Source organism: Anomaloglossus baeobatrachus, chromosome 5 (assembly GCF_048569485.1).
Source record: "Anomaloglossus baeobatrachus isolate aAnoBae1 chromosome 5, aAnoBae1.hap1, whole genome shotgun sequence".
NCBI lineage: Eukaryota > Metazoa > Chordata > Amphibia > Anura > Aromobatidae > Anomaloglossus > Anomaloglossus baeobatrachus.
The window spans coordinates 213,950,726-213,978,547 of NC_134357.1; the positions used below are offsets into that span (position 1 = coordinate 213,950,726).

Here is a 27,822-nt window from a genome sequence, read left to right on the forward strand (position 1 = left end):
CACGGGCAGCGACGGCGCGTGCGGTCCACAGTGGAACACATGGACCTGGAAGTGACGTCATCAAAGGGCGCCAACGTCACTTCCGCGCGCCATTGACACCGCGTATGGGAGAGGAGGAGGTGTCATGGAGCTGCCGGACGACCATTGAAAGTCAGTCTGCCCCACTTTACCTCGCAGAGGCGCAAGAGGGGCAGAAAGGTCCCGAGAAGGCTGAAGCAGCGATGGAGGAGAAAGCAACTTGGCCACGACCTCAGCTGCCCGGTAAGTAACCTAAACGCAGCGCTCTCATCACCGGCCACGAGAGCACCGCAGTAACCTCTCATGATTCATAGGGACAGGAAACAATGGAGATGGGACGTGAGGAGGGGTTATTCAACCTCTTTGTGTTTCCTGTCCCTAATAGGGCGGAGAGTTAACCTGTGTGCTGTCGTGGAGGGTGACTAGAGAAATAACAGGTCTGTGACAGCCAGAATTCTTGCAGCTTGGTAGGTGATCAAATAGTTATTTCATGCAATAAAATGCTGTCACAGTTGAAGACCACCTACCATAAAAATTACAGACCTCTCCATTCTTTGCAGGTGGGAAAACTTGCAAAATTGGCAGTGTATCAAATACTTTTTTTCCCACTTCATATACAGCATGTATAATACACATGCTACAGAAAACAACCAACAATAGATGTTACATCCCTCTTATAACCTAGTGCATTAAAATTAGTGATATTGACCGCCCCAATTTTTTTTCTCACCACAGAAGTTTGGAAGTTTTAATCAGTAGTAAATACCGTATTTTTTGGTTTACAAGACGCACCGAATCGGATCGGTGTTGTTTTCTCGGGGGGTAGGGGTGGGGACAGCTTTAGAGGTGGTGGAGCAGGGTCACAGGAGACAGGGGCAGTGGTGGAGCAGGGCAATGCCGCGGTCTGTGCAACAGGTGTCACAGATCCTCACTGTGGGTGTTGTGAGGTAAGAAACAGACAGAAACTGTCAGCAGTGCAAACGTCAAAGAAATGGCTTCCAGAGTCTGCTCGTACACAGATTGAGCTATCTGCTCAATGACAAGCTGAAATATCATCTGCGCAGGCACCATTTTTCCTAAGACCGCTGCTGGGAGATCAATGGGCCGGAGTCGGCACGTACACAGAAGAGATTCTGAACAGAGTCTTTATCGACACATGCGCCGACATTATTTGAAGTCCGCACCGCCGACATTTTCAGAACTGCCCCTGCATCACCTCCCGCAGCGAGCACCAGCACCGCCCGCAGCTCCAGCACAGCAACCAACAGCACAGCAGCCCACAGTCCCAACACAACGCCTCTGCCTCCTGTTACCCCTCTCCACCACCTCCCAGTAAGCTACATTGGGATTAAAAGAGACACCCCTCAGTTTCCTTTCAAATTTTTAAGAGGAAAAGTGTGTCTAATCGGAAAATATGGTACATTTACACTATTTTTTTGCTGTCTGAACCTGGAGAGACTCTTCTAGTAAGGTGCGTCCTGTAGCAAGACTTTTTTTTATTCCTCCAAACAAATAGACTTTACGCAGATACTGCAGTGTATCTTAGGGTCCCGTTACACGTAGCAACGTTCCAGCGATCCCGACAACGATACGACGTGGTTAGGATAGCTGGTACGTCGCTACATGGTCGCTAGTGAGCTGGAAAACAGGCAGATCTAATTAATGACGCAACAATGATACGGCGAACCGCATAACGACCTCGGAAGTCGTTGGGACCCTGTCACAGCAGCTATTCTGACGACTCAGACCTGGATAGAGGCGTAGTTTTTCCACCCAGGTGTGCCTTTGCGTTGCCTTTTCCACGCCCTTCTGCTCCGATTGGTGGCAACTACTGCTGCGCTGTCATTCTCAGATTGGGCAACCTTGCCATTAGAAGGCAACGCAGTAGCGCTTCCTTACTTTGTTGCACAATGAGCACAATGCAGAATATGGTTATGATTGCATATAATTGTTAGCTGACCTGCACGCACTCAGGAACAAAGGATGGAAGCGCTACTACGTTGCCTTCTTTATGGCAAGGTCGCCCAATTATAACGCAGTTGTGGCCACCAATTGGAGCTGAGGGAGGCGTTGAAAAGACAAAGCAGAAACACACTCGCGTCACTGAGTTCTGAGTCGCCAACAAGGTTGCTTGTCGTTGTTATGGCGCCAAACACAGCGATGCATGTTGCCCAGCGGGACACCAACGATCAAAAAATGAACCAGCACATTCAGGTACGATCAGCGATATCGCAGCGGGGGGCCGGTCGCTGCTATGTGTCACACGTAGCGAGATCGCTAGCGAGGTCGCTGTTGCGTTACAAAACCTGTGACGTTTCAGCGATCTCGCTAATGACATCGCTATGTGTAACGGGGCCTTTAAGCAGATACTGCAGTGTGTTTAATGTTGAGACAATAGTAGCAGAATAAATGCATCCCCAGAGTCTCACGAGATATGCATTTTAATAGATTACAATGTAAAATTTCTCTTAGCAGCAATGAGGTAGATAAACAATATTGCAGAAAGTCCTTATAGAAAAACTAAACATTCTCTTCACATTAGAAATGACAGTATATGGCTTGTATTACAGTATATAATCGTACTTGTCACTTGTGGCATAGGATGGATGACCGTAAAATTACAGGAATCAGTGGCTGTACAGTGACTTTCTCTCAAGCAGCAGCACAGTTATTGATCCAGCTTTAGTTAAGAGCAGTTTCTGAGTGGCACTAGGAATGTCTAGTAAAAGATTTATTGCTGTTACTTTTCACACCTATAAACAACTTAATTTCCATAAGGACAAAATACATAGACGGGATGGGAGGAGCCCACCCGGTCAGCAGCAGTTCATGATAGCAATTAGAATGTAACAAAGAACAAATGAGCATAAATGCTGAGAATAAATTTTATTTTATATAGTCGAAATGCACAGTGCAAATTGTAATAAAGTGCGGCGTCTCTGGTGCGTCTGCGCACGCGCGGATGCCTTAACAATGCGTCTCGGCCACCGCGCGTGCGCATTAGCGCATTGACTGCTGCGGTGGCGTCATCGGGGTTGGCTGGCGCGCTTGCGCATGCGCCGTCCTATCCAGAGCATTGCAGTTCCGTTCCGCCCTAGCCTATGCGACCGGCGGACGGATTTAAAAGGTGCACGATGGAGGTGTGCATCACTTCCTACTTGTCCCTTTGATGAAGCGGCCGGCCTGACCGCCACAGGCCGCGAAACGCGCGTCAGGGAGCTTTTCCACCGCTCTACACATCGGTAATGTTCTGACTACTTAGTGTATACCTTCTTAATGTTGCTTTTCTGCCTATAATATAATCTTTGGTGCTCCTTTTGGCCCCTGACCCTTGGGTGGTCCCCCTTCTATATACTGTTTTAGGTCTGGTATAGCTGACAATGTTTGGATCATACTTACCTTACTTGTTAATCTTTTCAGCTATCATATGTTTGATATTGTATTGATCCATATCTATGGGTACACTGTTACCCCTATAATTCAATTAAGATTGCATCATCATCATATTGTCAGCTATTATCTCATATACCTATTTTCTGACCTCTGGGGGATTCCCTCTTTGCACATATCACCTTCTTAGTACCTGTGTAGCTGATAAATACTTTTCTAACCTTAATAGGATTGTTTCATTATCCTCTCAGCTACTGTTTTGAGGTACATAATTGTATTTAAGCCATGACCATGCACAAAGTCACTTTATGAATTTTATAGCAGATTTGCACTTTATTACAATTGTCCAGGCTTTCAGCCTCTTTCTCACTTTGTCCTCTCATACATTTCATGTACTGTATTTTTATTAAATTTGCACTGTGCACTTTGACTATATAAAATAAAATTTATTATCAGCATTTATGCTCATTTGTTCTTTGTTACATTCTAATTACTTTTCACACCTGCAGTTTTTTTAAAATCAGAAGATTGGAGTGGATTAACCCCTTCACAACCGGCCAATTTTGCACTTTTTCTTTTTTTTCGACATTCTTCTTCTTAGAGCTGTTACTATTTTTCCATCAATATAGCCATGTGAGGGCTTGTTTTTTTGCGGAACAAGTTGTACTTTTAAATGAAACTATGAGTTTTACCATATAATGAAAACAACAGAAACATTTCAAATGCGGAAAAACGGAAAAAAAAAGTGCGATTACGCGACTGTTTTTGATGATATTTTATTCACTGTGTTGATTATATAGTGTAACTGATAACTTGGTGTACTGCCTCAGGTCGGTACGAGTTCATAGAAACCAAACATGTATAGATTTACTTTTATCTAAAAGGTTAAAAAAAAAAATCTGAAGTTTGTCCAAAAAAAGTGGCGCACGTTTTGCATCATTTTTTGCGACCCGTAGCATTCTCATTTTTCGGGATCTGGGGCTCAGTGACTGCATATTTTTTGCGTTTCGAGCTGACATTTTTAATGGTACCATTTTTGCGCACATGCAATGTTTTGATCGTCTGTTATTGCATTTTGAGCAAAATTTGCAAAAAACACGTACGTTTGACGTTTGGAATTTCTTTATCGCTATGGCATTTATCGATCAGATTAATTTTATATTTTGATCGAGTATTTCTGAATACGGCGATATATATATATAATATATATATATATATATATATATATATATATATTTTTTTAACGCTTTAAATTTTCAATTTGAACTTTGAGGTCTTTAATTTTTCAAGACTTTTTTTATTTTACTAATCGCTCTTTTATATCTGCTGCATAACTGCTACACTGCTGTGAACACCAGATATTCTCATCTCCTATCTCACACAGCTCTTGGCCAGGTGAAACAGGAAGTGAGTCATGTGAGCTACAGGAGTTATTACATCACCCTGTGCTACCATGACAGGTTTTGGGGGGCGAGTGAACTTTAACAGTGACCGTGATTATAATGACGCTGTCACATTTTGACAGCACCATTTAAGGAGTTAACAGGTACGGGCAGATCGCGGATCTGCTCGTGCCTGCTAGGCACATGTCAGCTGTACAAATCAGCTGACATGTGCGCGGATCCCCCCCGGCTGCCTGCGGCAGCTGGGAGGGGTTAACACTTTGAGCACTGGGACGTAATTTTACTGCCTGCAGTCATTAAGGGGTTAAAAAACAAACATAACCTGGTTGCAAAAATACAACAACTATTTATGCTGCCGGGTTCATTATTAGAGGGTTTAATGGTCCTATACATTTTAAGTTCTATAGGTTTATTGTAAAGTACTGTATATGAAACTTCTCACACAACAGATTTGCTAGTCCATTCCTACATATAACAGAGGAAATGATTTCCCATATATAAAACATTGCACCAAATGGACCTTTTTCTGATTAAAATATATTACAAATTCCAAATGCTTTAGATGTGGTAAATTATCTCACTTTTTTCAGGTGCTCAGACTAATACTGTGTCCTGAAGAAAGCATGGAGTGGACACAGCACTTGGTACCACTTCTTTGTTAGTCACAAGGCAATCCACTAAGAAGTTAGAAGATCTCAATGGAACTCAGGTCGGAGTCTCCAAACTCCAGCACCATCAGGCTTTCTGTGAAACGTACACAGTTTGCGCAGTAGTTCTCGGAAAACACAGGTCTGTGAGGGAGACAGCTTAGCCTCAAACTCCTGCAGCAGCTCTTGGGTAGTCGCTTCTCCATCCTGCTGTGCTTGGAATGCTATAAAGTTTCTCATATCTGCAAGAAGCTCGTCATGTTCGGTAGGATCTGGTGTCAGAGGGCCACATCCTAGTTCACCATCTTCTCTGGAAGGAAGAATTAAATGATTTCTTGCCTTCATACGAGCAAGCAAATTAGATGACGAGAGAGCAGAAGTACTCGAGTCAGAGGCTTTGGTCTCTCCATTGAAGTGAGAATGAGGAATGGTGTTGCACTGTTCTTGTTTAATTGTCTTCAAGTCCTGAAAAATAGCACAGAAAAGTCAGATAATTCAATACAAACTAGATTACAGGATGTTAATTTTTCAAGTTTTTTTCTTATTACAATATACCAAAAAAGTTAAGGGACCTTCTAAATAGTCTTCATAATATAGAGTATGCCCCACCATGTTATCGTCAGTTCACTTCCTAACAGATGTTGTCCAAGACGAGGCTCCTAAGGATAGGTTACCAGTATCAAATTATGGAGATCCAACTTCCAATACCACCAGTGAACAGCTATTAGCAGGTCCCATAGCTGCCACTGCTGCAAAAACTGTTTACTGGTCATTCTAGAGCTCTGCATTTACAGCAATGAGCTACAGTACCATAAAATGGTCACTATACAGTGAAGGGAGCTGAGGTGTTCTGGCAGTCATGAGACCCCATCCATCTATTTCTATCCAATGGATGGATCATCAATATCCTAGTGCTGGACGTCTTTAATTCATTTGACTCTTAAATCCATCGGACTTCACAGCTATGGTGCATAGCTCCATCACCCATCACCTTCCTGCTTCACTGGGGGGCTTGTTGTGGACCAAATGCTCGTTTACCTCCCTTCTCTCACAGTAGAACTGCATACAAGTGCTTCTCAATAAATTAGAATATCATCAAAAAGCAAAAAGTTAATTTCAGTTATTCAATACATAAAAGTGAAACACATTATATAGTCATTACAAACATGAAAAGTGATCTATTTCAAGTGTTTATTTCTCTTAATGTTGATCACTATGGCTTACAGCCAATGAAAACCTAAAAGTAATTCTCTCAGAAATTAGAATAATTAACACAAAACACCTGCAAAGGCTTCCTAAATGTTTAAAATGGCCCCTTAGTCTGGTTCAGTAGGCTACACAATCATAGGGAAGACTGCTAACTTAACAGATGTCCAGAAGCCAGTGCATTGACACACTCCACAAGGAGGATAAGCCACAAAAGGTCATTGCTAAAGAAGCTGCCTGTTCACAGAGTGCTGTATCCAAGCATATTAATAGAAATTTGAGTGGAAAGAAAAGGTGTGGTAGCAAAAAGTGCACAAGCAACCGGGATAACCGCAGCCTTGACAGGATTGTTAAGAAAAGGTTATTCAAACAAGTGGGGGAGATTCAAAAGGAGTAGACTGCTGCTGGAGTCAGTGCTTCAAGAGCCACCACACATAGACATATCAAGGATATGGGCTACAAGTGTTGCATTCGTTGTGTCAAGCCAATCATGACCAATAGACTAAGCCAGTAGCGTCTTACCTGGGCCAAGGAGAAAAAGAACTGGACTATAGCTCAGTAGTCAAAGGTGTTGTTTTCAGATTAAAGTAAATTTTGCATTTCATTTGGAAATCAAGGTCCCAGAGTCAGGAGGAAGAGTGGAGAGGGACACAATCCAAGCTACTTGAGGTCTAGTGTGAAGTTTCCACAATCAGTGATGATTTGGGGAGCCATGTCATCTGCTGATGTAGGTCCACTGAGTTTTATCAAGACCAAAGTCAGCGCAGCCGTCTACCAGGAAATTTTAGAGCACTTCACGCATCCCTCTGCCGACAAGATTTTTGGAGATGGAAATTTCATTTTCCAGCAGGACTTGGCACCTGTCCACACTGCCAGAACAAATACTTTGTTTAATAACCACAGTATGACTGTGCTTGATTGGCCAGCAAACACTGCTGACCTAAACCATTCTATATGGGGTATTGTCAAGAGGAAGATGAAAGACACCAAACCCAACAATGCAGATGAGCCAAAGGCTACTATCAAAGCAACCTGGGCTTCCATAACACCTTAGCGCTTCCACAGGCTGATTGCTTCCATGCCACACCGCACTGATGCAGTAATTCATGCAAAAGGAGCCCTGATCAAATACGGAGTGCATTTACTGTACGTACTTTTCACTAGGCCAACATTTCTGAGTTAAAAATAATTTTTTCATTTGGTCTTATATAATATTCTAATTTTCTGAGATAATGATTTCTGGGTTTTCATTGGCTGTAAGCCATAATCATCACCATTAACAGAAATAAAACACTTGAAATAGATCACTCTGTGTGTAATGACTATAAAATGTGTCACTTTGTGTATTGAATAACTGAAATAAATTAACTTTTTGATGATACTGTAATTTATTGAGAAGCACTTGTATTATATTATTGTCTTTAAGGGTAATTTCACACTTGCGTTGTGCGGAATCCGTTGCAATCCGCCGCCTTGAGGAATTATGGTAACCGTTGCAGGAAGCAATTATTCCTCATAAGCTTCTATTAAGGGCGGATTGCAATGGATGGTCTTGCGTTGCATCCGCCCCTCAGCGCATCAGTTGTTTTGTCGGTGACAGTCAGTGCCTGTCGGGCGGAAGGAACGCTGAATGAAGCGTTTTTTGTTGCTGTAAAAAACCGCACTCCGCAGGATTCCGTCGGAATCCGTTAAAAGGCATAATGAATGTCTATGGTGCTGGATTCCGTCGCCAAGCATTTGGCGACTGATTCCAGCGCAGGATTCCGTCACGTTCTACTGAGCATGCTCAGCATGTTCAGCAGAACGTTCTAAATCATTTAAAAATCACTCCTGGTCTCTCTCTCTGTCTGTCGGTCTCTGTCTGTGGGTCGGTCTGTTGGTCGGTCTCTCTCTCTCTCTGTCTGTCTCTATCTCTCTTTATCGGTTTCTCCCTCCCCCCCATCTCATACTCACCGATCACTGACCAATCACCGGTGCGGCGCCACACGGCTGTCACACTGCTCTGGCGGCTTCTCCTGCTTTTGAAAATGCCGGCCGCTCATTATTCCATCTCGTATTCCCTGCTTCCCCCACCGGCGCCTATGATTGGTTGCAGTCAGACACGCCCCCACGGTAAGTGACAGCTGTCTCACTGCAACCAATCACAGCTGCCGGTGGGCGGGTCTATATCGTGTAGTGCGATAAATAAATACATTTTAAAAAAAAAAACGGCGTGCGGTCCCCCCAATTTTGATACCAGCCAAAGTAAAGCCACACGGCTGAAATCTGGTATTCTCAGGATGGGAAGCCCCCCAGCCTAAAAATATCAGCCAGCAGGAGCCAAGAATTGCCGCAGCCATTAGATGAGACAGTCCCGGGACTCTACCCGGCTTATCCCAAATTGCCCTGGTACGGTGCCAATCGGGGTAATAGGGAGTTAATGGCAGCCCATAGCTGCCACTAAGTCCTAGGTTAATCATGGCAGGTGTCTATGAGACACCCCCAATGATTAAAGGGGTTATCCGGCTTATTTTGCTTTTTTTATTATTTACACTATTGGGCTACATTGGGGCAGGTAAGTAGATAGTGACCACTTACCTGCTGTCAGCCCCTCTCCCCCAGCTCAGAGCGGTCATGTGACCGCTCCTGCCGCGATTTTGCTGCTTCCGGTCATTTCATGTCAACATAAGCAGAGCCATGTTGACATGCAAATCTGGAAACAGCATGTCGCCGCCCTACTGGGCGGGTACAGTGCGATGAGCCCTGCCCCCCTTCCCTGCACCCTCCCACACATTCCCCCGCACCCTGTACTCTGCCCACAACCTCCCCCTGCACTGCTGTAAGGTCCGTGACCTGGGGGCGGGGCCTGGCGGCAGCTGCCATGGTGTCAGCGCCAGCACCGGACCCCCTGCTCAGGATCGCACATTCAAATGTACCGGCATCACAGATCACAGATGCCGGTACATTTGAAAGCGCTGATGAGAAGCAGCGCAGCTTCTCATCACTGCCTGGCTGTCTGTGCTCTCTTCAGCACAGCGGTGACGTCACTACTGTGTTGATATAGCCAGAGCACAGACATCGCGCGAACGTGCAGGAGCGGCGGGGACCGGGGACGGGTGAGTATGTACTCGCTATGGGGGGGGGGGGGGTCGGTGCACAGCCCGGTGTGTGTGTGTGTGTGTGTGTGTGTGTGTGTGTGTATATTATATATATATATATATATATATATATATATATATATATATATATATATATATATATATATATGCGGTGCACAACCCGATGTGTGTGTGTGTGTGTGTGTGTGTGTGTGTGTATGCGGTGCACAGCCTGATGTGTGTGTATGCGGTGCACAGCCTGATGTGTGTATGCGGTGCAGAGCCCGATGTGGGGCTGTTATTTGCAATGCTGTAGTGATGAGAGGTCAGTGCTGGGGCAGAATATACTGACAGGGAATGTGTGTGCAGGGGGCGGGCAGGGGGTGGGGATGGACACTGGGGTGGGGCTGGACACTGAGGCCGGGCGGTGCCAGCTGTGACTGGGAGGTGTGGCACAGGAAGTGGTCAGTTTACTTGTGCTGAATGTAAACAAGGAGCTGCAGAGAATAAAGGGATAATTTAAGAGGAACAAAAGTTAGAAAACAAAAAATAACAATGTAGGGGTGTTTTATATGACAATACAGCACAGATTAGCTTAAACTCAAAAAATTTTGTTATGTCGGACAACCCCTTTAACCTGTAAGTGAAAGTAAATAAACACATACACCAGAAAAAATACTTTATTTGGAATAAAAGACAAAAAAACACCCTCTTTCACAACTTTATTAATCCCCAAATACCCCTCCAGGTCCGACGTAATCCACACGAGGTCCCGCGACGCATCCAGCTCTGCTACATGAAGCTGACAGGAGCGGCCGTAGAACACTGCCGCTCTCTGTCAGCTCCGCAGAGCAACTGAAGTGAATCGCGCTGTCAGCTGGGATGTCACTGAGGTAGTGCCTGCGTCTGTACAGTAATGAGGAGTGCGGTAGTGCCTGTGTGTGTGTGCGGTGATGATGGGGCGGTAGTGCCGGAGTGTGTGCGGTGATGATGGGGAGGTAGTGCCGGAGTGTGTGCGGTGATGATGGGGGCGGTAGTGCCGGGGTGTGTGCGGTGATGATGGGGGCGGTAGTGTCGGGGTGTGTGCGGTGATGATGGGGAGGTAGTGCCGGAGTGTGTGCGGTGATGATGGGGGCGGTAGTGCCGGGGTGTGTGCGGTGATGATGGGGGCGGTAGTGTCGGGGTGTGTGCGGTGATGATGGGTGCGGTAGAGCCGGGGTGTGTGCAGTGATGATGGGGGCGGTAGTGTCGGGGTGTGTGCGGTGATGATGGGTACGGTAGTGCCGGGGTGTGTGCGGTGATGATGGGGGCGGTAGTGCCTGTGTGTGTGCAGTGATGATGGGTGCGGTAGTGCCTGTGTGTGTGCTGTGATGATGAGGGCAGTAGTGCTGGTGTGTGCAGTGATGATGGGGGCGGTAGTGCCTGCGTGTGTGCGGTGATGATAGGTGCGGTGATGATGGGGGCTCTCTCTGTCGGCTAAAGAAAACTAACGCAACGCGTTATTTCACTGGAATCCGTTGCCTTATCATACTATTTACAACGCATCCGTCACATGCGTCACACAACGCATTGTGACAGTTACCAAACGACGCTAGTGTGAAACTAGCCTAATATATCACAGACCACTGCTGCCAGCGATTCAGCTGCTTCCACTGATGTGTCAACAGAGCGGCAACTTCTTTTAATCTCTGATCTGTAGACAGGGCAGGACAGCAATGTCATGTTGATTGACAGCAGACTCCAACAGTTAGGCAGCGAGGAAACGGCAGTCAACAGAGCATAGTGAAAAAGAACCCTCCGCTCTGTTGACAAAGCCACCATATTACTGGCAGGAGGGTCCTGTGACTACTCTATGATGGCGAATAACAGCACCACACACAACAAACAGGTAGGTATCAACTGTCTGCTAGTGGTTAGGCAACTTTTTTATATGTCCTGGATAAACCCTCTAAAGGAGTGTTCTCAAGTTATTAAATTGGTTTAGTTAGCTAGACTATGCAAGTTTGGAATTGACTTGTTTTGTTTCTATCTGCTGACATTCTCCTGCAATGAGAACTTTTATCTTACATAGTGTAGAGCTGGTTTCCATGGAGCTTAACACCTAGGTGCCTGCTCAGACTCTGTAGTAACAGTAGTTATATACAAGGAGAGTAGTTAACTCTTCACATTTTAGCCACCTCTCTGCAGCCTATTGATTTCTATGGAGCAGTTAGCTGGTTCCCTCCCTCTCAGCTCAGTCCTGCATAAATAAAATGAAAATGCACACTCCAAATGAATCTACTGATAGCTGAATGTGTTACAGCAGAACTTGTGCGTGGCTTTAAAGTTCTACTAATACTATAGTTCTAATCACCAGTGCTGTCAATTAAAGAAGACAGCTCATCCTGCCACAAACCAGAAAGTAAGGAGTCTGCATAAGGCCATGTGTACACATTGACTATATAGGGAGTTATTTACCTCAGTAATTGTAAGCCAAAACTAGGAGTGGAACAATCAGAGGAAAAGTGTAATAGAAAATGTATACCACATCTGCATTTTTTTACCTATTCCTGGTTTTAGCTTACAAATATTAGAGGTAAAAAACTCACCAAACACTCAACGTGTGCAGGTGGCCTGGCTGAGCTGCTCAAGACAACTTCAAAATAACCCTTTATCACCAAGAAATCTGCCTGTAAAATGCCTTACAACAGTTAAAACTCAGCAAGAAAAATCAATACTCTATCAAATTGGATCAAAAGCATCTCATCCAGCAGATGTTGGTTAGAATAGGACAGGTGCAGGATAGCTGTTAATCATGCATGTATCCCAGCAGGTATTTGGTGATGTGACATCACAAGCACAACACACCTCCTAATGTGGTAGTGAGCAACACATTTATCGATCAGACAGTGAATTGGGTAGCTTCAAATGCATATTACTAAAGGCAACTTCTGGAGGGTGTCTAATTTTCAAGTAAGGGCAAGAGTGTACAGAAGTTAGTGTACATGGGAGATGGGGAGACTGAAGGTAACACACAGAGCATATCACACAGACAATAATGAGGAAAAAGCAGTAAAGACATCACAACACCGTTCTATATGAACAAAACAAAGAGCCAATGTGTACTGCATGTGAACTAGAGTTAGGGTGAACACAGGAGAAGATTACAAATCTAATATATAAAGCTCAATGTATGTATGTATGTATGTATGTATGTATGTATGTATGTATGTATGTATGTATGTATGTGTGTGTGTGTGTGTGTGTGTGTGTGTGTGTGTGTGTGTGTGTGTGTGTGTGTGTGTGTGTGTGGTCTGCTAAAGGAATCCGCATCGTCGCATTTATAATCACGAAATTTTGCACAGACGCCTCATGTGACCCAGGGAACGTCATAGACATTGTTTTAGAAATATCTAAAACAGACAGGTTTGTAGTCCAAATGAAGGGAATTTTGTTACTTACCGTAAATTCCTTTTCTTCTAGCTCTTATTGGGAGACCCAGACGATTGGGGTATAGCTACTGCCTCCGGAGGCCACACAAAGCACTACACTAAAAAGTGCAAGGCCCCTCCCCTTCTGGCTATACCCCCCCGTGGTATCACGGGTTCTCCAGTTTTAGTGCCAAAGCAAGAAGGAGGAAAGCCAATAACTGGTTTAAACAAATTAACTCCGAGTAACATCGGAGAACTGAAAAACCGTTCAACATGAACAACATGTGTACCCGCAAACAACAAAAACATCCCGAAGGACAACAGGGCGGGTGCTGGGTCTCCCAATAAGAGCTAGAAGAAAAGGAATTTACGGTAAGTAACAAAATTCCCTTCTTCTTCAGCGCTCTATTGGGAGACCCAGACGATTGGGACGTCCAAAAGCTGTCCCTGGGTGGGTAAAGAAATACCTCATGTTAGGGCTGCAAAACAGCCCTCCCCTACGGGGGTGTCACTGCCGCCTGCAGGACTCTTCTACCTAAGCTGGCATCCGCCGAAGCATAGGTATGCACCTGATAATGCTTGGTGAAAGTGTGCAGACTCGACCAGGTAGCTGCCTGGCACACTTGTTGAGCCGAAGCCTGGTGTCGTAATGCCCAGGACGCACCCACGGCTCTGGGTGAGTGGGCTTTTAGCCCTGAAGGAACCGGAAGCCCCGCAGAACGGTAGGCCTCTAGAATTGGTTCTTTGATCCATCGAGCCAGGGTGGTTTTAGAAGCCTGCAACCCCTTGCGCGGACAAGCGACAAGGACAAAAAATGCATCGGAACGGCGCATGGGCGCCGTGCGGGAAATGTAGATTCTGAGTGCTCTCACCAGATCTAACAAACGTAAGTCCTTTTCATACCGGTGAACCGGATGAGGACAAAAGGAAGGCAAGGATATATCCTGATTAAGATGAAATGAGGATACGACCTTAGGGAGAAACTCCGGAATGGGGCGCAGCACTACCTTGTCCTGGTGGAACACCAGGAAGGGAGCCTTGGATGACAGAGCTGCCAGCTCAGACACTCGCCGAAGCGATGTGATCGCAACGAGAAACGCCACCTTCTGTGACAGGCGAGAAAGGAAACTTCCTTCAGAGGCTCGAAAGGCGGCTTCTGGAGAGCAACTAATACCCTGTTGAGATCCCATGGATCTAACGGCCGCTTGTACGGGGGTACGATATGACAGACCCCCTGTAGGAACGTGCGCACCTTAGAAAGACGTGCTAGACGCTTCTGAAAAAACACGGATAGTGCCGAGACTTCCCCCGTAAGGGAGCCGAGCGACAAGCCCTTTTCTAACCCCGATTGCAGGAAGGAAAGAAAAAGTAGGCAATGCAAATGGCCAGGGAGACACTCCCTGAGCCGAGCACCAGGTTAAGAAAATCTTCCACGTTCTGTGGTAAATCGTAGCAGAGGTGGACTTCCTAGCCTGTTTCATGGTGGCAACGACCCCTTGGGATAATCCTGAAGACGCTAGGATCCAGGACTCAATGGCCACACAGTCAGGTTCAGGGCCGCAGAATTCCGATGGAAAAACGGCCCTTGGGACAGTAAGTCTGGCCGGCCTGGTAGTGACCACGGTCGGCCGACCGTGAGATGCCACAGATCCGGGTACCACGATCTCCTCGGCCAGTCTGGGGCGACGAGTATGACGCGGCTGCAATCGGATCTGATTTTTTGCGCAGTACTCTGGGCAAGAGTGCCAGAGGTGGAAACACATATGTGAGCCGGAACTGCGACCAATCTTGCACTAAGGCGTCTGCCGCCAGAGCTCTGTGATCGCGCGATCGTGCCATAAATGCCGGGACCTTGTTGTTGTGCCGAGACGCCATTAGGTCGACGTCCGGCACCCCCCAGCGGCGACAGATTTCCTGAAACACGTCCGGGTGAAGGGACCATTCCCCTGCATCCATACCCTGGCGACTGAGGAAGTCTGCTTCCCAGTTTTCTACGCCCGGGATGTGAACTGCGGATATGGTGGATGCTGTGTCCTCCACCCACATGAGGATTCGCCGGACTTCCTGGAAGGCTTGCCGACTGCGCGGCCCTCCTTGGTGGTTGATGTATGCCACCGCTGTGGAGTTGTCCGACTGGATTCGGATCTGCTCTCTTTCTAGCCACTGCTGGAAAGCTAGTAGGGTAAGATACCCTGCCCCGATTTCCAGAACATTGATCTGAAGGGTGGACTCCTGCTGAGTCCACGTCCCCTGAGCCCTGTGGCGGAGACAAACTGCTCCCCACCCTGACAGACTCGTATCTGTCGTGACCACTGCCCAGGATGGGGGTAGGAAGGATCTTCACTGTGACAATGAGGTGGGAATAAGCCACCATTGCAGAGAGTCCTTGGCCGTCTGGGAAAGGGAGACTTTCCTGTCCAGGGATGTTGACTTCCCGTCCCATTGGCGGAGAATGTCCCCTTGCAGTTGGCGCAGATGAAACTGCGCAAAGGGAACTACCTCCATGGCTGCCACCATCTTCCCTAGGAAGTGCATGAGGCGCCTTAAGGGGTGCGACTGACTTTGAAGGAGAGACTGCACCTCTGTTTGCAGTGAACGCTGCTTGTTCAGCGGAAGCTTCACTATCGCTGATAGAGTGTGAAACTCCATGCCGAGATACGTTAGTGATTGAGTCGGTGACAGATTTGACCTTGCCAAATTGATGATCCACCCGAAAGTCTGGAGAGTCTCCAGCGTAACATTCAGGCTGCGTTGTCATGCCTCTTGAGAGGGTGCTTTGACGAGTAGATCGTCCAAGTAAGGGATCACCGGGTGTCCCTGAGAGTGCAAGACTGCTACCACTGCTGCCATGACCTTGGTGAACACCCGTGGGGCTGTCGCCAGACCGAATGGCAGGGCTACGAACTGAAGATGGTCGTCTCCTATCACAAAACGTAGAAAACGTTGGTGCTCCGTAGCAATTGGCACGTGGAGATAGGCATCTTTGATGTCTGTTGAGGCAAGGAAGTCTCCTCGAGACATTGAGGTAATGACGGATCGGAGGGATTCCATCCGGAACCGCCTGGCGTTCGCATGCTTGTTGAGCAGTTTTAGGTCCAGAACAGGACGGAATGAGCCGTCCTTTTTTCTTGAGCCACAAAGAGGTGGGAGTACAAACCCTCGCCCTCGTTCCTGAGGGGGGACAGGGATCACCACTCCTTCTGCTCTTAGAGCGTCCACCGCCTGCAGCAGGGCATCTGCTCGGAGGGGAGGTGGGGCCGTTCTGAAGGATGGAGTCGGAGGACGAGAACAGAACACTGTCCTGTGCACGTGAGCACAATGTCCGTCACCCACCGGTCTGTGACCTGTGGCAGCTAAACGTCGCCAAAGGCGGGGGAGTCTGCCATCAACCGCGGATGCGGAGAGAGAGAGAGAGCTGAGAGACATGAGGAGACCGCCTTGGTAGCGGTTCCTCCGGCTGCCTTCCTTGGGCGTGATTGAGCCCGGCCGGAATCTGAGCCCGTCTGAGGTTTTGTAGCCCTTTTGCATGAGGACAATTGGGACCTGCCCGAGCTTGGGAAGGACCGAAACCTCGACTGTACGTTTAGGACAGCATTAATAGGGTAAGTCGCAGCGCAGACATTACGGGGTTACGGACGCCTCTGCGGTACAGATGTACATGTGCTCAAGGCCAGCTGCGCAAGAACAGCTGAAAAGGTTAGGTTGCCTATACGGCTGTGAATGCCGGAGCAACCGACACGCCGATAGTCTCCTAGACAGATTTCAACCAGAGTACATCTGTCTGTGAATGGCATCTTTAATTGAAGCCCCATCTCCAGTGCAACTATGGCTCTAGACGCAAGCCTGGAGATTGGAGAATCCACCTTTGGACCCTAGGTCCAGCGCTTGACCACGTCAGGGGAAAAGGGATAACGTGTATCTTAAAAACGTTTGGAGAAGACGCTTATCTGGTAAGCGTGGTGTTTCTGGACTGCTTCTCTGAAGTCAGCGTGGCCAGAAAAATACTCAATATCCGTTTGAGATACTGAAAAGGGACTTCTCCTGCTGTGAAGCTGACTCCTCCACTGGGGGAGCTGAGGGAGAAAGATCCAACCTTCCATTGATGGACGCTATAGGATCATTCCGTATGGCGTTACCATCCGGTGTATCCGGATCGATAGCGATGTCAGGATCAAAGTCCTGGAGAGCTGCCTTATCATACAGAGAGTCCTCCTGGGACCCCCCCCGTTCCAAATGAGGTTGGTCAGGAAGATTGCCCATGGCCTGTCTGGACTGCAAGTCTCTATCTTATGACAATATATCTGTCGAAACTGCAACTCCGTCCCTGTCCTTGGACAGGGATGACAGGTGGTTTCTTTGGCCACGACTAGTAGAGACCCCGGCAGACGAAGTGCTAGAGACCCCGTCAGACGAAATGCTACAGGGGAGCATGCACACAATGGGACGGTGTCATGAACAGCATCCCATGTAGTAAAAAACAGCACTGAAAATCTGTGTTGCTTTTTTGCCGCTGCCGACTAGCCATCTAGAAGTATATAGCCAAGATTGGTGACCGTACAGTGCAATGTATAGCATACAAGCATAAAGTACAAATGAACACTGCAGCACAAGCAATACAAGCAGCATAGAAGCCTGTGCCCTGGCACCTCTGCTCTTCTGCTGCTGTAGACTAGTCATCTAGGGGAATATAGCCCAGAAGAGTGACCATACAGTGCAATGTATAGCATACAAGCACAAGTACAAATGCACACTGCAGCCCATGCAATACAAGCAGCATAGAAAAAACCTGTGCCCCAGCACCCTTGGTTATCTGCTGCTGTAGTCTAGCCATTCCAGGAGAATATAGCTAAGACTAGCGACTGTACAGTGCAATGTATAGCATACAAGCATAAACACAAATGAACACTTCAGTACGTGCAATACAAGCAGCATAGAAAGCCTGTGCCTTAGCACACCTGCTTTCCTGCTGCTGATGTGTCGCTCTCCAAGCGGGCATATAGCGACCTATGCAGTTAAAATACACATGTACACACTGCAGTATATATTGGGGTCAGCACTATGTGTGCCGCTTACCGCCCGCCTATAAGCGGGTGTAAGGTCGCCACCGTCCTGCCTGGTTGCCGAAAGTCCGAGCTCGGACTGCAGTAATGGCTGCCGGCGTCTTCCCCAGCTCGTGTGAGGAGGGGCGGGCCGTAGGTGTGCCCCAAGTCAGAGCGGGAATCCGGCGTCCGACAGTGTGCAGTGAGAGGGCTGGAGCATGTAAATAAAGCTCCAGCCCTCGCCGCTGCTGATTGCTCAGCGTCTGTCTCCTTCCCTGAGTGACAGGGAGGGGGCGGGAACGAAGCGGCACTAGGCCGCAGAAGCCGGGGACTGGAGTTATAAGCGCCGCCGCCGTAAAAGCGCGGTCGGCGCCCAGTCCCCGGCGAACTACAAGTCCCAGCCGCGCCGCCACTCCCGGAGCGTCCGGCGCGGTAGTTCCCAATACACAAAGTCACTCAGCAAAGCTGCAGTGACTGTAACCCTTTACTGTCCCCGGCGCACTAGCACACCCAGCAAGTCTGGAGTGTGCTGTGCCTGTGTGTACGGGGACACAGAGTACCTGTAATGGTGCAGGGCCATGTCCCTGAACGGTACTCCAGCTCCGTATCCAGCAGGTTCAAATGGGTCTGTGGATGGAGCCCGGCGTCAGAGCTTTGAGGCCGGCAGGATCCCACTTCCTCAGAGCCCCTCAGGGGGATGTGGAAGGAAAGCAGCATGTGGGCTCCAGCCTCCGTACCAGCAATAGGTACCTCAACCTTACAACACCATCCACGGGTGAGAAGGGAGCATGCTGGGGGCCCTATATGGGCCCTCTTTTCTTCCATCCGAAATAGTCAGCAGCTACTGCTGACTAAAATCTGTGGAGCTATGCATGGATGTCTGACCTCCTTCGCACAAAGCTTGAAAACTGGAGAACCCGTGATACCACGGGGGGGTATAGCCAGAAGGGGAGGGGCCTTGCACTTTTTAGTGTAGTGCTTTGTGTGGCCTCCGGAGGCAGTAGCTATACCCCAATCGTCTGGGTCTCCCAATAGAGCGCTGAAGAAAGTGGCATTTTGCCCAGACACGGATGTTTTTAACCTAGATAGTGGCATTTAAATTAGGTTCCCAGATTACAGAGATAAATCTTGCTGTTGGTTTCTGGGCTTACATGCATTGGCCAATACATAAACTAAATATCTCTCTTTTGCAGTAATGCAGTGCCATATTTTCCCTTGTACATTTTTGGCTTTTTCAGTGTGCAGCTGTATGCATTTTGTAGACTATGTTTAGACAGGAAAATTTAACCCCACGCTTTACACTTACTCTTCAAAAAACATGCCTCCATTTAAGTAAATGGAGCCTGGAACTACAGGTTATTAATAGCAGCTGTGATTGGTTGCTATCCTAACAATGTCCTTTGTTCCTATGAGAAGCTTATGTGTGAGGTAATATGATGTCGGTGGGGAGACGGGGAAAGAGACAGACGGGGAAAGAGACAGACGGGGAAAGAGACAGACGGGGAAAGAGACAGACGGGGAAAGAGACAGACGGGGAAAGAGACAGACGGGGAAAGAGACAGACCGGGAAAGAGACAGACCGGGAAAGAGACAGACCTGGGAAAGAGACAGACAGACAGGCAGACAGGGAAAGAGGAGACAGCCAGAGAGACAGATAAAGATAGATGGGAAAAGATACACATCTTGATAGAGACAGAGAAATAAAGACAGACAAGGAAAGAGACAAACAGACAGGCAGACACGGAAAGACAAAGAAATGGACAAAGATAGACAGGGAAAGATACAGGAAAAGAGATGGGGAGACAGACGGGGAAAGAGACAGACCTGGGAAAGAGACAGACCTGGGAAAGAGACAGACCTGGGAAAGAGACAGACCTGGGAAAGAGACAGACCTGGGAAAGAGACAGACAGCAACACAGATACAGAGACTGGGAGAGAGGCAGTAACTATCCCGGGCAACGCCCGGGTACTACAACTAGTATGTAAATATTGATGAGAAATTACAGCGTGAAATCTCAGTATTATAACTCAACAGTAGAGTTGAGCGCGGTTCGCGGTTATCCAGTTCGCGGTTCGAGTGATTTTGGGGGGCTGTTCTAGATCGAACTAGAACTCGAGCTTTTTGCTAAAGCTCGATAGTTCTAGTTACGTTCGAGAATGGTTCTAGCAGCAAAAAGCCAAGCTAATTACTAGCTGGCTTTCCGCTGTAATAGTGTAAGTCACTCTGTGACTCACACTATTATGAAATTTCAGCGTAGTGTGCGGAAACAGCGCATTCAGATCACTGCTGCGATCGCCATTTTTTTTTTCCTTGTCTTCCTTCCCTAAGCGCGCGCGTGTAGTGGGGCGAACCAGCATGTCAGCCAATCCCAGACATACACACAGCTAAGTGGACTTTTAGCCAGAGAAGCAACGGCATGTGTGATAGGATGTCCATGTCACATGTCCCTGCATTATAAAAACGGGTATCTGCCTGTCCGGACGCCATTATCTCTTCTGCGTCTGGGTGTCAGTTACCGCTGGCGTAGCTCCTGTCTCCGATACTGCTGTGTACGCTTTACACACAGCGCTATACAGAATAGGGATAGAAGTTTCTATTAGCCCTTGTAAGGGCAAATAACAGCAGGCTCAGAGCCATAGGTGACAGTCAGGTCCGTGGAAACAGATTTTAACAGCTACAGAAGATAACAGCGTCTGTGTAGCTAAGCTCAGGGACTTCCTTGCTGCATTTCCCCATTAGGAGGGATAGAAAGTGAGGCTTCCTTTCCTGTACACTGACCCACAACCCTGCCACTGTACCCTCCTGCCCTTTGCACACTCAAGCTCATTGTTACTAAGCCATTATACTAGCAAACACTGAGTCAACTTAGTGGCATCCTAAAAGTGGCTGTTGGACTTCCATTATTGTCCCACTGGTGCAAAGCTATTTGCAGCACCACTGCACTGCACACTCAAGCTCATTGTTACTAAGCCATTATACTAAAACACTGAGTAAACTTAGTGGCATCCAAAAAGTGGCTGTTGTACTCCATTTGTGCCCCACTGGTGCCAAGCTATTTCTAGCACCTCTGCATGACACCCTCCTGCTCTGTTTTTAATAAGCTATAATAATAGCAAAAAATGCTGCCAGTTAGTGGCATCCAAAAAGTGGCTGTTGTACTCCATTTGTGCCATACTGGTGCCAAGCTATTTCTAGCACCTCTGCATGACACCCTCCTGCTCTGTTTTTAATAAGCTATAATAATAGCAAAAAATGCTGCCAGTTAGTGGCATCCAAAAAGTGGCTGTTGTACTCCATTTGTGCCCCACTGGTGCCAAGCTATTTCTAGCACTTCTGCATGACACCCTCATGCACATTTTGCAACGCTATTTTTATAGCAAACTCAGAGAATGCCTTGCTGCATTTCATCATTAGGAGGGATAGAAAGTGAGGCTTCCTTTACTGTCCTGGTACACACAGAACACGGCCACTGTACCCACCTGCCCACTTTTGCCAGGCTATTTAATTTGCCCAAAGAGCTGACACTTTTTCTGCCATCCTAAAATTGTCTGGAATACTAAGTTATTGTTCCTTTGCTGCCAAGCAAGGTGCAACACATGTGCATTCTACACTCCTTTCCATTTATGGAACGCAATAATTAACTGCAGGAAGTCCAGCCAATCTTTCACGAAGGTGCTGGTGTGGATATGTTTCCTTCATCCAATGGTGGTTCTCTCGATGTCTGACAGCTCAACAACACCATCTGTTTGCACTTAAAAAACAAGTGACGACCTGCCAATCACACTCCCGCTTATGGGTAACGGGGTGGAAGTTCAGTGTGAAAAAGCATGTGTGACTGCTGTTCCCACAGTCACAGAGGATGAAGAGCACGCAGATGCACGTGATGGGGCAGGCGGTGGTTTCACAGCCCCGCTAGGCCGCATTGTAGCACAGTGAAATTCCCTTTGCGACTTATGCTTCATTTTAAGTCTTGTATTTGGTGGGATCCCCAGTATGCAGCAAAACCACGCAACATGAAAAGCACTGTTTGCAGTTGGGTTCATAAATGATTGTTTCACTTTCCCAAAACAAACAATAAGAACCATGCATTAAATTGAAACAACAGAACAATCTATTCAGTTGCCTACTGCTTGCTAAGCCCTCTGCGTAGCAGCAGTAATTGTGTGTGTGTGTGTGTGTGTGTGTGTGTGCGTGCGAAGACAACTTACTAGTGGCGCATCACAAGAGCTTCACAGTTATCTACCTAAACATAGACAAAACACATCACCCACCCTGAATACCCTTGTTAGCTGAAGCCTCACAGATAAGGCAGATGATAACCGTGTGAATGCAAACCACACAGCTCTGCAACACAGTCATGTAAATCTTGAAAAGCAACATTCAATGCAAACATGTGTCGCTGTCCCTCTATGATTTAAACTGTACGTGACATTTTGACATTGCAGAGGCAGCAAGTGTGATTGTCTATATAGTCGTCCTACCCAGAACAGATATGTGTTTTCATAATAAAACAAAGTGTTGCGTGCACGCATTACTGTCTGGGCACAGCCTACCGTACCCGGGTACTGTGATGTCCAGTTGCCATAAATACAGACTTTACGCTCCTATCATGGTTAACAGTATAGACAGCACCGGAAGAATGTTGGTCTGTGGCACAGGATGCTGCTCACTGGCGTTACGGTACTCCTCACCAAACTCCAAAATGACTCCCCTCACAATTGAACGAAGTGTTTCCGCGGTTGCTCCTTCCTGTGCGCCGATTTACCCCAGCTGCAGCCTAACTCCAGTGTTTCGCCAACTGAGTATGCTTTGCCTGACTATGACATTCCTGAGGCAAAGTCTTAATTTTGGGCTACAGCGCATGCTCATTTGGACAGCGCCTGAGTCATTCTGCGACCTACGGCTCAACACACTTACACAGGGCCCTGGTGCTTGACTCACTATCGGGAGGCCACTAAAACTAACTGCACCCAACATCAGCCCCAGGTGTCCCCTTACACTGCAGTGGCGGTCCCCACTGACCGCAATACCGAGAGTGGCGCCACGAAAATACATATAAAGAAGCAACCTAAGTGTGACCAGACTCTTCCTCCACGTGGAGTCCCTGAAAGTAATGCACCAACACAACACCTGTGGGGCTTCACACTGACTGAGAAAAGCCTCTTTGCACAGGTACTTGCACTCCGTGCCGGGTCTAAGTCCTGTGTTGTGCCTAGACAGCATGCTGAAGCGGATAGTCTTCTTTTCAGAAACTGTATTTCATGCTACTGAGCATGCTCAGGCACTTACTGCATCAGAGGCTAGGTCGGGTAATGAACTCTTTGGCCCTGCCCCTGATGTGGGTGGCCCATATAGACCACAGGGCATCAGGTGTCCTGACAATTTAGCCAGGCCACTCCCAACAGGCTTGCAGAGGCCCGCCCCTATGACTTGTCACCTCATTGTTGTTGGTCAGACGATGACTGTTGAGGTGTTTTGGTTGTGGCAGCCATGAGGTCATCATTCAAGTGGCGGTTCAAAATAGGACACTAGTTATGCCGCTCATGACGTGTCACTCTGCTTTTGTCTCCAGGAGGTGCATTGTGGTCCACCCTGGTTTGGGGCGGACCCAGGTTATAAAAGAGGCTGGAGCCAAGAAGAAGGTGCCCAGTCTTCTATTATGCTCCAAAAGAGCACACCTCCATGTGTTGAACCCATTGCGGCTTTAGGCCAGAGGTAGGCAGGGATAGGTCATCGATGCAGGCCGCCACCACAGTTTGTAACGCAGAACGTTTAAGAACAGCTCCTGTCCTACCAGTCCTGCTAGTGCAGCCCAGTGGCATAAACAGGCCTGCTGCTGCTGATGCGCCTGCTGTCCACAGGTGTGTCCCCTACACACACGGACAGCGGAACCAATGGCCCCTGTGTTGTTAACAGGGAGTTCCGAGGCTGGGTGGTCGTGTGGACCCTGTCACGCTAACAGGGCTCCAAGTCTCCAGATCTGAGTGGCGTCTAACTCGGTTCAGGCTACTATTTGTTTGAGAGTCAACCTGCTCTGTATCCTCCACCTAACCTTCCAGTTGCCAACCTCTCCTTTTCCATCTGTGAGCACGGTGGACACCGAATGGCGATTGGGATATCTACCTTTATCTTTTCTTCTTAATATTTTTTATATAGCGGTAACATAGTATATACCACCTTATCCAAATCTGCTAGTCCCACCATACCAGATGTTGTTTCTTCAGCAAATGTTAATGTTGCTTAACCACCAAACCAACGTACACAAACTTTTTTACCCTTTCCAACACACCTGTTCCCCTTTCCACAAGCATCTGTCCTTTTTCAACTCAGTTTGTATATGACCAAAAATGCAACTCTGCAGAGACACCGTATTCAACGCAGTCTCAGAACAGCAGCCAGCCCTCGGTCCCTCAGATGTGGACAAGTAAGACCATTTCCTCCTATCGATGAAAAAGCGTTGAGATTCACTCTGTGCACCACTGGTGTTTAGTGGAAAAGCAGATGTAAGATTGCGTAACACCTTCTACTGATACTCCTGCATACGTGCGTCCCTTTCTATGGCAGGAGTTATTTCGCAAAATTTTGTGTTGTACCGGGGATCTAACAATGTGGCAACCCAGTAGTCAGCATGACTTGGAATTCGTACAATCCGAGGGTCATGCTGTAGGTAGTGCAGCAAGAAGGTGCTCATGTGTCTTGAGCATCCAGGAGGACCAAGTCCTTGGTGTGTTGATGGCGGAGAGGTGAGAATCGTGCCTCCTTCCTCTGCCCTCTTCCCACAACCTCGCACAACCAAAATGTGAGCAAGCTCTCACTAATCTGCTGAGTCTTCCATGCCCATCTCCAGTTCATCCTCCATTTCTTCCTGGGCTCCTGCACCTTCCTCAACTGTTTTGCTGATACTATGCTCCCTTAATAATCCCTCTCCCCCACCGTACCATGACTGCCGCCAAGGTGCCGCTGACCGTCTGGACCTTGTAGATCTTGTTATCCCTTCCGCATATGACTCCTCCAGTACTTCCTCCCTTCCTCTTGGACCAACACCTGACTCCGAATAATACTTACAGTGTGTTCCATCATGTAGATGACCAAAATTGTCACACTGAGAATGTCATCGCCAGTGTTAAACATCTGCGTCGACATTTGTAAACTGTGTAGAATGGTGCATATGTCCTTGATCTGACACCACTCCAGCAGCGTGATCTGCACCACCTCTGGATCAAGTTATCCCAGGGTATACGTCATAACGTATTTCAGCTGGGCTCTGCGGTGCTGTCACAGACGCTGCAACATGTGCAGATTCAAATTTCTGCGTGTCTGAACATCGCATTTCTGATGTTTAACCGCCAGACCTTAAGACTTCAGGAGCGATGAAAGTTGTTGAGCTACTGGGTGCGAACGATGGAAGTGAGCACATAGTGAGCGTGCCCGCTGTACAAGGCCATGTAGGCCGGGATGTTGTTTTAAAAATTGCTGGAGAATCAGATTAAACACGTGAGCCATACAAGTCACGTGTGTCACATTGGCCTGACGAAGGCACGCTGCCATGTTTGCATCATTGCCGCACACGGCTGTTAAGTTACCACCGTAGTCCGCTACGTCAATTTGTACTCCTGTCGCAAGGTGACAACGTGTTCCTTTCGTGCATAGTGCTGATGATGGGAGAGGAGTCGACGCCAGCGGCGCAGTTGGACGCAGGTTATGCTCACCCACTGGGCTGCGTTACCTTGACAGATGAAGTGCCATCATTCAGCTACAACCAATGGGAAGACACAACACCCTTTTTTAGGCCCCTCCTGTCTGAAGACCACTGCCAGACATAGCTATGAACTTCTGGTTACTGTTACCCCCAGTTTAGTTTTATGAGTTTGTGTGCTTGTTACCTGACTACTTTTCCTGCTTGCTGTTTAGGTACCTCGTTGACCGATTTGCATTTCACCTCTGCTTGTTTTCTGATTAAGTCCTGTCCCTCCCATTCTGTTCCTCTTCCTCAATTAATGTTTTGACCCTGCATGACTACTATTCTCTGGAACTGCAGCCTTCCACAGGTATTGATCACCTTGGGCCCTGTGTAATTCAAAATCACTGTATAGGGGTTAAAGAGTTTCAGGGTTCTGGGGGTTCAGCTTGGTGAGTGAGTTCCCTCTAGCCTATCCTTTACAGCCCGTTTGAGTGTGTCGATCCAGGCAGGCGTTACACCGTGCCCTCGACAGAAGGACATGTAGGCCAGGATAGTGTTTTAAAAATTGCTGGAGATTCGGATTCAACACGTGAACCATACAAGGCACGTGTGTCACATTGCCCTGAAGAAGGGCCGCAGACTGTTTAGCATCATTGTCGCACCCGGCATTCCCTGGTTGCTGGTTGAGTGGAGACAACCATTGATGAAACTCGGTCTCACTCTACAGAGCTAACCATCCACAACTCCTCAGCGGTGTCTCACATTTCCCCTACATTTCAAAGTAAACATTTGACTGCCTGATGGCCTTGAGCTTTGCTGCCAGCATAGTAAGGAAGTGTGTGGGATTCCTTGGGTGCAGTTACAAGGAAGGGTGGCCTGACCACACAGGGTTTAGGCTGAGGTGCAGGAACAACACGAGGTTGATGAGGAAGAAGCAGTGGAGGAACTTGTACATACAGAGGAAGGATTGAAACACACAACTCGTGGGGACGGAAAAACTTGTACAGCAGACACTTCTCCATCTATCACCATAGTTACCCAGTGCCCAGTCAGCGACATGTAACGCCCCTGTCCATGCTTACTGGGCCAAGTATCTGTGGTGAAATGCACCCTGTCACACAGAGTTTCTCAAAGAAGCGGTGATATTTGGTGCGACATGCTGGTGTAGCGCGCGGGCACGCCTTTGTTGGAAAAGGAGTGGCGCCTGGGCATCGGCTCTTGGGGCACTGCGATGGGCATAAGGTCTCGAAAATCCTCGGTTAAAAAGGTTGGAAAGGCAGCATTTTAGTAGCCAACAGTTTGCAGATGCTGAAAGTCAACTTCTAAGCCATGTCATGCCCTTCTTAAAGCATGTAAAACACAGCAAGGGGACTCCAACCACAGTCTACCTTGTTTCCAAAAATTGGTCCACACACACCCCACTTGACCCCCATTTTCAAGATGAAAAAGATGCTTTGCATGAAGCACTCTCAAAAATATGCGTGCCTTTCGCATCCCCTGGCTGACCCAGGGGAAGAAAAGTCCTCTGAGAGCCATAACTTGTTAATCTTGGTTCTTTTTTCAAAAGTGAGGGGACTCCAACCACAGTCTCCCTCGTTTCCACTAATTGGGCCACAAACACCCCACTTGACTGGCATCAGTTAACCACCATTTTCAAGATGAAACAGATGCTTTGCATGAAGCACTTTGCAGGCGGCACGGTGGCTCAGTGGTTAGCACTGCAGTCTTGCAGCGCTGGGGTCCTGGGTTCGAATCCCACCAAGGACACCATCTGCAAGGAGTTTGTATGTTCTCCCCGTGTTTGCGTGGGTTTCCTCCGGGTTCTCCGGTTTCCTCCCACACTCCAAAGACATACAGATAGGGACTTTAGATTGTGAGCCCTGATGGGGACAGTGTTCCTGATGTATGTAAAGCGCTGCGGAATATGTTAGCGCTATATAAAAAAAATAA

The 27,822-nt window shown here is 47.7% G+C and overlaps 1 protein-coding gene across 1 annotated transcript in view; it reads right to left on the minus strand.

Annotated features, from left to right (window-relative positions):
• Positions 1-2,443: 2,443 nt before the first annotated feature.
• Positions 2,444-27,822, minus strand: part of ERCC6 (ERCC excision repair 6, chromatin remodeling factor) — a 248,919-nt gene continuing 223,540 nt past the window's right edge. Inside the window, 1 exon segment of the mRNA XM_075349123.1 lies at positions 2,444-5,923. Coding sequence (XP_075205238.1) covers positions 5,507-5,923 — 417 coding nt within the window. The 3' untranslated portion in view covers positions 2,444-5,506.